The sequence below is a fragment of the Nicotiana tomentosiformis genome, chromosome 4, assembly GCF_000390325.3.
Source record: "Nicotiana tomentosiformis chromosome 4, ASM39032v3, whole genome shotgun sequence".
NCBI classification, from domain to species: domain Eukaryota; kingdom Viridiplantae; phylum Streptophyta; class Magnoliopsida; order Solanales; family Solanaceae; genus Nicotiana; species Nicotiana tomentosiformis.
In genome coordinates, this window is record NC_090815.1 from 121,895,145 (window position 1) to 121,911,086 (window position 15,942).

Consider the following 15,942-nt stretch of genomic DNA (forward strand, 5'->3'; position numbering starts at 1 on the left):
CTTCACTTTAAGTATCTTGCTAGCTCCTTGTGAATCTTAAAAGATAAAAACAAAAATCAATGTGATTCTCTATTCTTTGATTGAGGCATGCAGTAAATTCAAGGGTATTAAGACCGTGCATAGCTTGCAATACTGGAAATTAGGAAGGAACCCAAAAGAGTAACTTCATAACACTACTGTTTAAATAGGATTGAGGGAATAGTTTTTTGAACAAAAAACATATGCCTAAGCTAGCGAAACAGAGCAAATAAAAAAGAAAAGAAATAACACTACACATATATGATATGTACATGCATGGGAAGTTTCTTTTTGTACACGAGGTGATTGCACAAGACATGCAAAAAGTTGTGGAGGGTTTTAAATATAGAGATAAAGAGATTGTGGAGTGTTTTCATTAATGGCAGATTATTATATATATACACAATCTTCCTCTTTATTATGAAGAAAACTAAAAACCTGTTTATTTTTTAGTTGTGCTCTTTGAGCAGTCCTAAAATAGTACTTTGAGATTGCATTATATCTAATTTGAAATGTCAAAACGCCAACTCCTAGTACTAACATCAGTTACAATCCAGAAATATATTTTCAAAATTTTCATTTGAGAGAAAGTACCTATCAATTGTAATTTAAGGAGTATAATTTTATTCTCTAATTCACAGGGGGGAGGGTCAAGAATTTCTTGTGATTAGGTACTGAATCAATCCCTTCTACAAGAACACTATAGCATGGAGATTTGCTAAAGAAAGTGGCTTCATAATAGGGGAAGAATTATGAGCTGGACAGATAAATTACATCAAATTATAACCCTCCGTCTTCCATCAAATTATAACCAGTAAAGTCAGCATTTCCCCTGGAGTGAACATTTCCCTTTCTGACTCTTGGCACAAATAGATCAATCGAAATCAAAAATTACTTCAATTATAAAAGGATCTTGCAAATACCAACTACCAAATACATAATGCTTACAGAAAAAAGAAGGAAATATACAAACTAAACTATCAAAGATAAACAACAAATTAATTACAAAAGGCTCCCCATTGGATAGTCAGTAACCTGAGATAGGAGGAATAGGAGGTGCTCCAGAATTCACTAAGGTGACTAGAGTTTAGGCTACTATATGATACTCAGAGGCGGATCTAGTGTGAGAGTTACTGGTTCAATTGAACCCATAACTTTCGACGCGGAGTAAAAATTTATGTGTAAAAATTCATTAAAATTACAAAAATAATAGATTTGAACCCATAACTTTAAATATATAATGGGTTCAATGTTAAAAATATTAAAAATTGAACCCATAGAATTTAAATCCTGGATCCGTCTCTGATGATACTTCCTGTCAAAATTAGCATATTTGCAGAACAAACAGCTCTACAGATGCGACTAAGATAGCAATTCAAAAGAAATTACAACTACTTGAAATCAACACAGACTCAAATGCAGTAGTTACTGCACTTCAAATAGGTAACGTTCATTTTCTGCCGGTTGGAAAGTAGTACTATAGTTTTTGTACTCTTATCCAAAAGAAGATATATTTTTGTGACTCCAATATTATTAAACAGAAAAACAAAAAATGTACTTTGAGACTGATTCAAACACAACTCAGAGCAGAAAGAGGAAAAGCAGCCAGTGACAATTGCGTCTTCTTTGAAGGTCCCCAGGAGTTCTAAAATACACATGCAAAAGGAAATATTTCAATTAAGACCCAAATCACAGAAATTAACCAACAAAATACACAAAAAACTAAATTTTAGAACATATAATACCTAATGCAAAAGGAGAAAGAGGACTTACATCTCGATTTCAACAAAGAATGTTATATCCTTCTTCAAAATACACCGATTCTACCAAATTTCTGCTACTTTCTGTTGAGAATCGAAAAACATCAAGATGAAAGAAAGAGAAAAAAATCAGTAAAGAAAAAACACAAATTAACAGAGAAAAAAAACTTAAAAGCCACATACATGAAGAAAGAAAGACAAAAAAGCAAAATCAAAGAATGAAAGAGCAAAATCAAAGCAAAATCGAAGAGGAATTTGTATGAAAGAGCGAAATCAAATAAACTTACATCCAATTAAAGATTTTGTGTTAGAGTGGGCTGCTCATTTTCATCCCTTGTCTGGTAGGTCTGTTAAGGATTTGGTTAGAGTGGGCGAGGGTTTCTGAAAATGAAGCGAGGGGAGAGAGAAGGGTAGCTGAAAATGAGAAAGGGGTTTGGGAAAAAAAGAGAGGGAAAGGATTAAAAAACGAGGTTAGTGGGCGCTATTTTTCTTAAGGGCTGCAGAGGTTTCCGACTGCCGTAAATATAATATATTTGCGGGATAAATAAATTCCCACAATTTGATATAGATTGTGGAGGCTATAGTAACCGCCACAATAAAACTTCCGTAAATTTAGCGTTTTTTTGTAGTGTGCTGACCTATTATTAACTTTGCTCCTGCAGATTGTCACTATTTATTTTAATTGCTAGATGTATTTTCTCTTGGGAAGTTAGCAAGCTAAATTAATGTTTGCTTCTAAAGTCCTGCCCTTCTCTAGATCATTGATTCATTATTATATTGTCATCCTTATGTCTAAAGAAAAGTATGGTCTAAACGAAGAAATTTGGTGTACAAAAAATATACTCCTATTATGGTGTGGGAGTACAAAATATATTAGGAGAGTTGGGATATAATATTATACCTAATGTTGAATATGGAGGAAAAATAGATTCTCTGTTGCTTGGCTATCCTTTTTCAAGGCTTCTTGCGGCGAAAATTGGACAAGGCAAATATTCAACATACAACTCTCTCAAAAGTCAAAACAAATGATTATTTGAAAAAGTAATACTAGATGCTAATATGTATTTGAAATATTTTATAGCCTTTCTGGTAAAGATGAGGCAAAAAAGTTAGTCTTTTTAGTTTTGACTCTAACATACTAACATAGAAGAAACCCAAGACACATTACTGGAAATCCACCAAAGGTTAGGTTTGAGAATTATGAATTAAGTAGTTCAGTTCGACTGTACTCGCATTTATTCCCTCACTCAAGACAGATGGAAGCTATTTATAAATATGTTCAAATTGGTTGAGCAATCCCTCTTTTCTTTTTCATGCCTCTAGACATGAACGATCTAAAAGTGAAAAAAGCCTAGCAAAAATTTTAGCAATTAAAGTCAAAATAAAAATTAAAAATAGAGCACAATGTTATTGTGATATAAAATCCTCCTCATGTAAGCTCCTCATATATTAATGCTATCTTGTGAATAAGGAAGCAGAAAACTCAAGCAAATCAAGATTATGCTTGAACTAGAAAGATTGTCACAACCCATGGACCAAACAAAGATGACATATTCACAAAACAAACATCTTACTTTTATTGAAAGATTTAACGTCACTTAATTCGAGAAAAGAATTAATGAAATCGAATCTTTTTTGTTGAGTTTTGATGAATCAAACTATGTATAAAAGTATGTAGCCTAATCAAATTTATTGCTACTTTAATATTGTCGCTTTGCTATTATAATAAATTCACTTGACATCTTTATTTGTTACCATCCTATTTCATTATCAAATGAAATTATTAAAAATTAGAATAAACTAAAACAATAAGAAGTTGTTCCGAAGTTGATGCTATATTTTCCATGGAAACAATTACCACATTAGCTTACTTCTAAAGAATTTTATATCTCTATTTCAGTTATATTTACAAATAGATCATTTCAAAAAATTTATAATATTTTCAGGGACCGCGCAAGCGCGGAAAAATTAACTAGTTTTTGAATAAATCCAACCTTTCTAACATGACATGTACTATGACTAGTAAAGTTCCATATTTGATAGCCTGTGTTTTTTTGGCCAAAAATTGAGGTGTTTGACCAAGTCTTTAGATGGGAAAAAATATTTTTGAGGAGAAGCCGAAGTAATTTTTGAGAAGAAGAAAAAAGTAACTTCTCTCCAAAAGTACTTTTGAAAAAAATAAACTTAAAAACAGTTTTTAAAAGTTTGATCAAACATTAATTACTGCTCAAAAATAATTTTTAAATTAATTAGTCAAACACAAACTGTTTTTTAATAAAAATATTTTTTTGAAAAGTGCATCCGATTTTAGTAGCATGGCCAATCTGACCGCGAGTGTCCTAAGGGATCCAAGACTTTTCCCTTTTTAGCCTTTTTACAGCTAACTTTTAATCACATTTTAACAACAAAACCCGACAATATCGAAATACCCAAAAAACATAATCTTTCTCCCCCGACATTTTTGTTTCCCCGTACTGTTATTACATCACGTAAACCATAACTATCTCTACCTAAGTAATACTGTAGTAATTATAATTGACAACTTAAACCCCTGTGACCCAAAAAACACATTTCACTAACGCCAGCTCCTGGAGTAAAAAGAATCTCCATTATTATATAGTACTACTAGTCTACTGTAGTACTTATTTGCTACTTCATCTCCTCTCCCTCTTTTAATCAAATCTAAGTAAAAAGAATATTGGTACTATACCACTATCGATCTATCTGATCCGTGAAAAGCAAACAAGAAACTGTCAAAAAACATTCTTCACATTTTTAGATTCTTGGGGTGTCTTTGTGTGTGTGTGTTGAGGGGATAGAAGATGACGGAATGAGGAGAGAAGAGAAGAAAGTGAGGGGAGATGGCAAGAGCAGCAGTAGAGTGGAGAGGAAAATGGTGTTTATATAAGCAAACTATGATTGTTGTTTGCTCAACCAACATTTTTGTTGCTCTTTATGTGCTTCACTCTCTCTACACTTCTGTATATATGTACCCTTACAATCATACTCAAACAGGTAACTGTTGCTAATATTTATGCTTCTTTTATTATTTTGGGATGACCCCTTTTTCTTGATTCTGAATTTTCTGTTTACCTATTTGGGATTTTGCTGGAAAGTTGATTGCTTGTTTGATAAATGGGCGGTTTTGCCACAGCTTTTTAGTATATTTAGCTATACATCATAAAACCAGATTATTTTTGGATGAGCCCTTTTTCTCGCTTCTGAATCTTTTGTTTGTACCCATTTTGGTATTTTGTTGCTTTCTTAGAAAGTTGAATGCTTGTTTGATAAATAGGAGTTCTTTTGCCACAGCTTTTAGCTATACCTCAGATTATTTTTGGATGACCCAACCCTTTTTTGACTATGGATTTTCTGTTGACTCATTTTGGGATTTTGTTACTTTCTTGGAAAGTCGAATATTTATTTGATAAATCCACGGCTTTTGAGTTTTGACACAGCTTTTAGGCATTCCCAGATTATTTTGTAATGACATTATATTGTTTCTTGATTCTGAATATTCTGTTGACACATTTTGGTTTTGTTGATTACTTGGAATATTTTTTACTAGTTTGATAAATGGATGCTTTTTGTGCATACAGCTTTTAGGTATACCTCAGATCAGATTAGGAAAATGGAAGAGTCAATTCAATTACGGAAACAACTAGAACCTATAGAACTTATTAACGTGGTAAGACCTTTATTTGAGATTTTGGTATCTGGTTTCTGAATGTTGCTATATTCACGTGGACTTTGCTTGACGAGGAATGCTTTTTATATGATGAAGGTAAATCGCTTAAAGATCGAACTTTTGAAGGATGAGAAGGTGCAACAAATACCGCAGCATATTAAACAGAAGATAGCAGATGAGATACTAGTAACTTTAAAAGCCGTGAATGCCAATGCCGATGCAACGCTGCTACAAGGTGATTGTGCCTTCAATTTCTGTAGATTAATAAACTGTGCTATCCTTGTTTTTCTACCTGCATTCTTAAAGCTTCTATTAGGGAAGACTTCTTGGCTTTTTATACTGAAGCCTGTATTAGTCGTAGACTTTTAAGTTATCTTATCTCTTACTAAAGTCTATTTGGTCTGTGTAGTAAGTATGTAGAGATGTTTGTTAATCAAGGAAGTGGTATGTAGGTTCAAGCTCATAAGCCAATCTGGAGATTTCACCATGCAATCAAGTTGCTACAAATAGTATCTGTATCTAGCCTAGTGTCTAAGGTTTTCTTTTCCCGAATTCAACGAACGGAAACCTTCTTTAAATGCAGTTCACCAAAGTGTAGCTGAAACAGGTGTCTTGGTCTTGTGAAATGGAAGCTGTCAGATGGAAAGAATTGTTACACTGGTTTTGAGTGTTACACTAGCGTGCAACATTGAATTTGCTTTGACATGGGCTTTTTCTGTTTAAACATAAGCTGAAAACTAAATACTGACATCCTTTAGCATAAACATATAATTTGTATGTCCTAGCATGGAGAGTTGTAGGAGCTTCAGAATCATGATATTTAGGTCTATTCGCCTTCATTCTTTTTGCTTGTGTTGACCAGATGCTCAAGATTTGTTCTTTTTCTCTCCTGAATGACAAGTCTATGTTATTCTGTCTGGAAAATGAAGTTTCCAAAGTTATCAAGGATTCCTGTTCCAATGTTGCATGTTGTATCTTCACACCTTGTTTTAGACTCCAGATCTTGTTTTATCCTTTCCAAAGTTATCAATGGACCACCTCCACTACAATGAGACTTCATACCAAAGATTTTGATGGAAGTCCCTTCTACACACCATCTTATCTTCTTCTCTCATAGGTACATAGCTTGTGCAGGATCCTTTCACCATGTCACTCTCCTAGTCTTGTAGGCTTTCTATCCTTCATCCCTATTAATAATCTCCGCAAGTGTGGCTTCCTTTGTATTTTTCATGGATAATATGCAAGGGAAGTTATCTTTATGAACAGCATCACACACCAAACATTACGCCAGAATGGACTACATTCCCGTTCACGATAATGATTCTAATGAATCTTGAAACATCCTTTCTCTCCTACACGATCCCTTTCCATAAGCTTGTTCTTTAAGAATAATAACTCATCTCTTTTGCGAACCATGTTTTATTAATCACCTCCATCCACAGAGACTTCTCCTATGTTGCGAACCTCTATAATCGTTTTCTCAGTAGAGCTCAGTCAAACATAGTTATTTATCTTCGGATACCCAACGCTGTTCCTAACAGGGGCTTTGACTCTCCCCCAACTCACCAAATGAAAATCTCCATCTCTATTCATTCCTCGGACTTTTTCTTTTTTAGATTAAACAGAACATTTCTTGGCTACTGAAGGTGGGATGGGAAACAGAGACATGAAGTTTGTAGGAATGTTCAGTAGGATTGTCTTTATCAAGGAAACTCTTCCTCCCTTTGACATCCATCCCTCCTATCTTCTCCCAAACTTCTAGTACCTGCTTCCTCCATCCTTCCTATCTTCTTGTGTTATTGGTTGCTAAAGCTCCATCTCCTCCACTTTACTGCCTAGGGGAAGATCCAGGTATTTTTTGCCCGGATGCTTTGCATGCCCCAATGCAGCGGGTCAGGGAGATTTTACACCTCCTATACTGCTATCGTTTCAAATAGCTTACTTAAATGCCACTTAATTTGAAGACTGACCTTAGAAGAATTCATGTGTATATGAAGACCGAAGTAGCCACCAAAACATATTTGGATAAGGGTAGCCACCGTAACATAATTTTTTAATTATAAGTTCCTTATGATGTTTTTATTGTATGTATTCGTTTGCTGTGTTTCATTTACAATTCCGGGTTACCATATTTGACGGTGTTTTTGCTGAACAGATGCGGTGGAAAGTTGGCGGAAAGAAAAATTGAAAGAAGCTGCAGAAATTATTCATGAGAAAACATCAAATTCAACTATTTCTCCAGAGGAGGCTAGTATGTCCTTTTTATGACTGCTATTCTACAGTTTGTATTTTCAACTTTCTTTTGATGTTGAAGGAGTTCTGCATTTCTAGTTCACTGCAATTTTCAAGAAATAGGTATTATCTGTGACCTTTGATGAAGATTATCTGTGACCTTGCTTGCAGGTTTACTTGCACGAGCTTTGGAGGATGACTGGACTGAGCTGTCAGAAGAAATTGGTCTCTGGATACCTGTTCAGATCACTAATAAAGAACACGACGACAAACCTGAGGGTGAAGTGGAACTTGGTAATAAGATAGTTAGTTGTTCAGTCCAAATTTTATGTGTTTCTTTGTTTTGTTTTGGTCCAGATCTTTCATCAGCTTTTTTATTATCTCCCGTTTTTTGAGCAAGAAAAGTATTCTTCCCTTTTCCCCTCCCTCTCCACCTCTCCTTTTGCAAGCTTCTTTGATATTATTGTTATATCATTTGCTTTTTTTCCCCTCTTTTTTTCCTTTTTTTTTTTTGTTTGGCATGATGATAAATGAGTTGAGCTTAAATATAGAAGTGAGGATTCATATCGCCGGCCTCAACTTGTTTGGTACTGAGGCTTAGTTGTTATTTGCTGTATAAAAGAAACCAAAAAGACTAAAGATCTCTTTGATTGAAGGCATGCATGCTTGAAATTTGAGTCAAGCTAAGCATGCCAGACGTAACCAAAAGAAGGAGACCCTCTCTATCACAAATTTGCTATGTCAAATTAAGTAACAAAACAAGGAGACCCTCTCTGCTTATAGATAGATATTTATGCAGTAATTTATAAACTTATATTCTCCAGACGACGAAGTCATAGCTGGCAAGCAGCTTCCTCCCGAGTGTCGTGCTGAAATCCATACTGATTACGGTGGTGCTGCTGTAAGATGGGGCCTTACACACCATAAAAAATCTGCATATGAGTGTTGCATGGCTTGTTTGAATCAAGCTAAGCATGCCAAAACTAACCAAAAGAAATGTAACATATGGGTTTACTGCCCGTCAGAGACAGGATGCCACTCTCCGGACATTTATCAACACAAGCATCAGGAGTGCTGGCTGAAATATGTAAGTTCTGCGCGCTTTCTCTTCACAAACTTTATTACCTCCTGTTCTTGTCTATGCAAAGTTTGATATTTAGCAGACTAAGCTGTTGTCAATCGTCTCTCCCTCTTTTCATTTGCAAATGCAGGCAGAGACACCTACGTTGAATTTTAAGGACCGCTATCCTGAAACATACAGAAATGCTCACCCAAATGCACCAGTAATTGTTCCATGGATGTCTGGTGTTGTCAGTGTATAAATTTGCCGAGAAGATGTTGTAACATTGTGGCAAGAAAATTGTGCGATCAGTTTTCTTGAGTTGCAGTTTCTATGGTCGAGCTGCTTCTCTTCGTCTTCTTGTTGTTTTGTGGGAAGATAGATTTTGTACCAAAATAGAAATTTGTTTTTGTATCACACAGTGATTAGAATTTTGGAGAACTGGCGAAGAGCTAAAGGATTGTGTTAATGCTAAAACCTACTTTTATTATTCTAAACTAACTTATGGTGTTTTAATTAAGCTTCAAAAAAGGATAGTGTTTGGTAAATAGTAAAATATTATACCGAAAAATATTTTTGTTGATGAAATCATTTTCATGGGTGGAGATCCCCTGCAGTGATAATTTGTCCATTATTGCTCAATACACTTACTGATTTTTGCCATGTGGCTGAGATTAAATAGGTCAGTAAACAAATAAAAATGGTAATGCAATTTCAAATAAATAAAATAACAAAGTTTACTGCTAACGGTGTCGGTCTAGTTTCACCGTACTTGCACTATTACTGGTTATGACATCATGGCAGGGCCTGCCTGTTGTATTGAGTGAGAGAAAAGTGCAAGTACGGTGAAACTAGACACCGTTAGCTGTAGCGGTGTACATAGGTCGGGTTGGTTCGAATTTTTTAATTATCAAATCAAATCAATAGTGTCGGATTTTTAAATTTATAAATTAAACCAAACTAACAAAGTCGGATTTTTCAATCTCGGTGGGGAGAAGTGATTAGGCAAGACATGGCGCAACTTCAGCTGACCGATGATATGATCCTTGATAGGAATGTATGAGGTCGAGGATTAAGGTAGTACAGTAGGTAGTCTAGAGTGTTCATAACAGTAGTATTGGCACGCAGTCTCACTTTCTATTGGTAGTAGAATTTTATGACTAACCGTTGTTTGCTTTCATTGTTGATCACCTTACTGTCTTGTTGTTTTTATTCTACTTTTATATGGCTTTTTTGTACTATCCCTTCTTGTCTATATTTTCATTGATGTGGTGCTTATGTTTTCCTGAGTCGAGGATCTATTGGAAACAACCTCTCTATCCTCACAAGGTAGGGGTAAGGTTTGCGTACACACTGCCCTCCCCAGACCCCACGGTGCGGAATAATACTGGGTATGCTGCTTGGGGTTTTAGGATTTTTTTTTCAGGTAAAGTCTTCATAGCATAAAATATGTAACTTGTGCTCCAAATATTTCTTAAGTCCTAGTAAAATATAACTATATAATGTATATTCCAAGAAACTAACACAATATTATGAGATATGTCATAGCATTATACTAAAATATTCAATAACAAAGATAAAATAATAAAATTACATAAAATAAATATTGTTAATTAATAAGCCATAATGAAAATTAACATAATCTAAAAATACTATAAAGTTCATGCTAAAATAAGTATAACTAATAAGTACTAATATTAATTACATAACTAAGCACTAAAGAAAAAGAAAGACTAAGTTATGCATTTTCATTATAAACCAATATAAAACTAAAATAATTATCCAACACTATCATCATTCCTAGTATTGAATTGAATTTCTTTTGTTAGCATTAGTATTGATTTGAATTTTGTTTGTGTTACTACATTTATGGGCTTTAAAACTTATTTATCATTCAAGAATGTTAAGTCTAAACTTGAAATAATACGTTAAAAGATAAAATTGTGAAAAAGTTTAAGAAATATTTATAAATTACATTACAACAAATATTTATATGTATAAAATATTTTTAAAAACTATATAAATGTACTATCGGATTGGTTTGGTTTCGGTTTGACTTTTTTTAGTTAAAACTAAACCAAACCAAACCAATTATGGTCGGGTTTTATTTTTCAATACCAAACCAAATCAAACCAAACCACATCGATTTTTTTTTTTCCGGTTTGACTCGGATTATCGATTTGGAACGGTTTATCGGTTTTCTTTGTACATTCCTAGTTAGCAGTAAACTTTTTGTTATTTTATTTATTTGAAATTGCATTACTATTTTTAGTTGTTTACTGACCTATTTAATCTCAGCCTTGAATTAATTGAGTAGACACAAGGCACAAATCAATAAGTGTATTGAGCAATAATGGAGAAATTATCACTGGAGGGGATCTCCACCCCATTTGGGTGTGTCATCTTTTCGGCCTATTCAATTTCAAAATGATTAATCTCTTATACCATATTCGCATAAGGTAATAAGATCTAAAAGGATTTGTAAGTAGTCATTGTTTGGTGTAGTGTCCCCTTTCACCCTTGACTTCAGGTTGAAGTGAAAAATAATAGCTACAAATTTAGAAACATTACTATGAAATAGAAACAATAACTAAGATATATAGAATGAGAAACTGAGATGTCAGTTGATTTGGTATAGTAGTCCAAGTAGCCATCAGTTATTATCTTGAAAATACCTTGGTCGGCTCTTTTAATGTTGTCTTCACTTTAAAGATTAAAAACCCAAAAAGTTCATAGAAGATGAAAGGCCACTTTCATGCAAGAATTTCAAAAGGGAAAAAAAACAGTAGAGAAAAATTACAAGTATTTAGTTCTGTTTGGGAAACCTTTTCACCTACAACACTCAAAGAATTTTACTTTCAACTCTTCTCCAAACATGGTCTTCTCTCCTAAGCAAGAATCACCAAATCACTCCAAGAGATGCAAATTCTTCTCTTCAACTCTCAAGGATGCATTTGCCAATTGCCACATTTTTAAGGAAAGACATTCTAGTATTCAGAGCTCAGACGAAGACGATGCAATCGATGATTATGATGATGAAGAGGACGTAATAATTTATAGTCTGAGATTTTCTTTCAAGTTCAATGCATTTATCTTGTGATATGTTCATCTTTTCTGAAAGCTGTTTTGTGGATTTTATCAACAGGTGTTTGTATCAATAGTAATAAGTAAATACATGGAGTCAAAATGCAGAAGACAGACAACCATCTCAAATGACAAGTTCAACTGGAGTTTCTCGCCAACAGCAGGAGATTTATTCATATCCGCAAAGCTAATGCAACAAAAGGAGGAAAATGAACATGAAATAAAGGAAGAAAACGAGGATTTCCTCTCTGCTGGTACTCGTTTTTCGCGCTGCTCGAGTGCTTTAAGCTATGAGGCATTTGCCACAGCTAAGACAACCCTTTCTCGTTCTCGTTCTTCAAGCTTGAACAGGATTGAGTTTCAAGAATTTCCTAGACGCCCTGTTATTCAGGAATTCTCTCACTGTGAAGGATGGCCATTTGGTCTATGCCGTAAACTGTTGTTACTTCCTCCTTTGCCAAAATCCCCATCTGATTCTTGGTCATGGCGAAAGAGTGCAAGAATGATCAAGATACACTAGTTGCTGGCATTCAAAACCAATCTTCTCTTAATTTCTAAAGAATTTTACATTTTCCCAAAAGGGATGCTGAACTTCATTTTTCATGTATTTGCTATGTTCTTGATAATAGCCATAAACTCTTTCGAGAATTGAACACCTTTCTTATGCTTTGCATGCTTCAAACTTTGGCTTAAGTAGTACATTTACTGTCACTTATTTTACCAGTTTGGCATTTAAGGCCAAATTACAGATGGTCAAAGATGGAAGTTCGTCATCAGAGGGATAAAACTGAACTGCTGGCATAAAGTGCTCTGTGCCACGTACAGTAAATAAGCAAACCAACTTAAAACAAGAAGCTCATTCATCAATCAACCAGAAAATATGTGTTGAAGCACACACCTTGAAGAAACAAAGATTAGAACTTTCTGAATATTCAAGAAAGTATTTCCTTGCACAAGTTTCTTGGATTATTATCATTTGCCTATTGTAGCAATCACATGATCAAACTTGCGAACCAAGTGCAACATAAGAGATGATATTAAAGCAACCTGTATTATCTAAAACAACAAACATTCAAGTGATTGAAGACAAAAACACGGTGGTATATCTTCCATCGTTGAAGGTCTATGCTCTATGCTCAACATAAGAACCAGCAAGTCCAGAAGTCCCAAGTACTGTAACCTGGAGTTAGCAAGGGTGAAAGAGCAGTGAGAAAACAAATAATGGTATATGGTTCATCCTTCAGGAGATTTCAGACTATTATTTTGAAAATGTAACAAAATCTCGAGGGAACATTTCGAAAAATGAATTGTAAAATCACTTGCAGCATTAGAAAATCTATTCCAGAGAAATTAAACCCCACCATCAAAATAGAAAGTTGGTAGTTGTTTCTTGTACTAATTAATGGATGATAATATTGTAGACATGAACGTTTATTTAAAGGCATAATGGATGATTTCATGAAAAGCTAGTCAATGTCCAAGAGTTTGATCAAATTTTGTTGGAACCATAGAAAAAACAGTCACTACTGGAGTGCAACTTTAGAAGGGCAATTCAAATTGCAGCTTGTATCCACAGCTTTCTTATCTCCCAAGTGAAACATAGCTTGTTTTGCAAATATTGCTTGTGTAGGAAGTTGTAACCTACAGAAAAGCTGAAATACATGCAACAAACTTGCTTCAGTTATATGTACCTTTCCCCATTCAGAATCAAGGCCGCTGCATCTCATCTTCAAGTGTATCATCCTAGTCCCTAGTTCCATCTCAACTTTCTTCCTCAAATATCCCTCCTCTGGCCCAAAGGCACTCATGTATGTGTTGTAGCGTTGAAATACTATTTGCAGTGCATCAGAGACTTCTTTTGACAGAGGCTTCACATCCTGCCAGCAATATGAGTATTTAAACAACAAGAACTTGAGAAATTGCATATCAAATCATTGGTATCATAAAACTCATCTTACCTCACCACTTAAACCGATAGCATCATCAATTTCCATTTTCAGAGATATGAGAATCCCAGTGAACTCCTCAACTGCCTCCGCGGCGCGGAAAACACTCGCCAAAGCTTCCTGGCCGGTTTTGTCATCAGTACTCTTGGACACTGCATTCTTGGCATCATAGACGACAGCATCTGGGAGCTCGTGCCAGCTTGCAGCCATTAAGTCTTTAAAAGCACGTTTGACCTCCGGATCTTTTATGTCAGGCATGTGAGACAAATCCTCGCTGAAAGAACGCATGCTTCCCATTGCCATTGTGAAAGGATGCCTCCATTCTAGAGTTTCACAATATCCATGTAATGTCAATTACTGATGCAGGATCAGGAAATTGATACAAAGAATAGGAAACTAAAAGCACTTCGCTAGTAAGGCAATTAAGAAGCTTCTCCAAAGAAATCATATAAGGTCCTGTTTCCCCACAAACAATCCTAATTATGTCGTAATAACCATGAATTATAAGTAAAAGGATCTAGAATCCAACTCCAACATTGAACCAGGTGCCTGAACTCTTACATTTATAAGACTCTAACTTATCACAGGTAGAGTGAGCAATAGTAATTGGAACCCATATTCAAGTGTGCCAACCAAAGTTTTTGTTGTTGCCTTATGCTCAGAATTCTATTGAGCTTAAAGAATCTACTGGCACTCAGGGATTTTTTACACCTACTTTTAAAATCACATAGACACAAATCAGCATCCACAATGGAAACGACAAACGAGTAACCTACTGATTCCACAATTGGATATGATAAAGCAGAATCAAAAAACCTAAAGATAAGTGAACGATGCGTAAACTGACAAGTTGATAAATTGACCTTAGGCCTAACTCAACCCCAAAAGCTAGCTTATGAGGTGAGGATTGCCCAAGACCATATACGGAGACCAAGGACCTCAAATCCCACGGATGTGGGACAAGTCAACACCCCCTTAGGCCCAAGCCTGCAAACTGGAGCGCGGACAACATAAATGGAGGCTCAACATCGGTAACAATAATTGGGATGGGCCTGGCTCTGATACCATGATAAATGGACCTTAGGCCTAACTCAATCCCAAAAGCTAGCTTATGAGGCGAGGATTTCCCAAGATCATATAAGGAGACCAAGGACCTCAAATCCCACCGACGTGGGACAAGTCAACACAAGTAGTGTAAACCTAAACCTTAGATAAATTAGGGAAGGGGAATCAAACATAAAAAGGATCAAACTGAAATGGAGCATCAAAAACCCTATTTTCATTTTTCTCAACTCAATCCCAAACTAGTTGGACTCGATTGTATCAATCGTCTAATATCCATTCTGCTCTATTCGGGACCATTTCATTCCAATACTAAATAATTTGTCTCTTAAACAGGTTCTCTAATCACACTTATCCAATACTATTCATGTGTCTCATAAACAAAAAAACTATGTCTATTAACAGTAAAATTAAAATTTGGATCTTTATATATATATATATATATATATATATATATATATATATATATATATATATATATATATATATATATATATATATATATGTGTGTGTGTGTGTGTGTGTGTGTGTGTGTGTGTGTGTGTGTGAATTAACAGAAATCCCCACGACACTAACATTAAAAACCCTACCAATTGAAATATCAGATTGAAAGCAGACTCACAAATTTCACATTCTTCAAAATAAAATAATTTACTCATTAACCAAAATTGAGCTGAACAGCAAAATCCGATAAAACAAAATACTACGAATATAAGCAGATGATGCTTTGTACCTGTAACAGGGTTTCTAGGAGAAGCTGAGAAAGATTGGGATGAGAAATGGAGGTGGCGGAGGGACTGGTGATTGACGGCGGAGGTTGTGGCGGCGGCCGCGCCGAAGACAGTAGATCTGCGGCATATCGATCGATACAAAGATCGCATCAGCACCATTTTCTCCATTTCTGCTTACCTTTCTGGTTTCTTCTCACAGGGTCGTAGGTATCCAGCAAAAAGAGAGAGTGTCCTTTAGTATTGTGTTTTTTTAAATTTATAATACTTAATATATACTCTAAATACCCATAATACAAGACAATTTTAACAAATTAGCAATGAAAATATGTACTACGAAAATTGGTTCTAATTACACATATTA

General features: G+C 34.9%; 3 protein-coding genes and 1 long non-coding RNA gene across 4 annotated transcripts; 2 read left to right on the forward strand and 2 right to left on the reverse strand.

Moving 5' to 3' along the window:
- Window positions 1-892: 892 nt before the first annotated feature.
- Window positions 893-2,217, reverse strand: LOC104105914 (uncharacterized). Its single transcript, XR_688456.4, has 3 exons — window positions 2,066-2,217; window positions 1,792-1,862; window positions 893-1,663 (listed from the first exon to the last, which is right to left on the reverse strand). It is a non-coding gene; the product is annotated as an uncharacterized lncRNA (long non-coding RNA).
- A 2,132-nt stretch (window positions 2,218-4,349) lies between these two features.
- Window positions 4,350-9,259, forward strand: LOC104105915 (uncharacterized). The gene is made up of 7 exons (XM_009614348.4): window positions 4,350-4,793; window positions 5,378-5,466; window positions 5,563-5,701; window positions 7,622-7,717; window positions 7,870-7,992; window positions 8,523-8,785; window positions 8,910-9,259. The coding sequence occupies exons 1-7, from the start codon at window positions 4,640-4,642 to the stop codon at window positions 9,018-9,020; spliced, it is 975 nt and encodes a 324-aa protein (XP_009612643.1). The 5' UTR covers window positions 4,350-4,639; the 3' UTR covers window positions 9,021-9,259.
- Window positions 9,260-11,400: 2,141 nt separating this feature from the next.
- LOC104105916 (uncharacterized) lies at window positions 11,401-12,495 on the forward strand. The gene is made up of 2 exons (XM_009614349.4): window positions 11,401-11,804; window positions 11,904-12,495. Exons 1-2 carry the CDS (start codon window positions 11,514-11,516, stop codon window positions 12,360-12,362), a joined length of 750 nt encoding a protein of 249 aa, XP_009612644.1. The 5' UTR covers window positions 11,401-11,513; the 3' UTR covers window positions 12,363-12,495.
- A 246-nt stretch (window positions 12,496-12,741) lies between these two features.
- LOC104105919 (succinate dehydrogenase subunit 5, mitochondrial-like) lies at window positions 12,742-15,942 on the reverse strand. The gene is made up of 4 exons (XM_009614350.4): window positions 15,584-15,942; window positions 13,801-14,111; window positions 13,534-13,719; window positions 12,742-13,022 (listed from the first exon to the last, which is right to left on the reverse strand). The coding sequence occupies exons 1-4, from the start codon at window positions 15,747-15,749 to the stop codon at window positions 12,966-12,968; spliced, it is 720 nt and encodes a 239-aa protein (XP_009612645.1). The 5' UTR covers window positions 15,750-15,942; the 3' UTR covers window positions 12,742-12,965.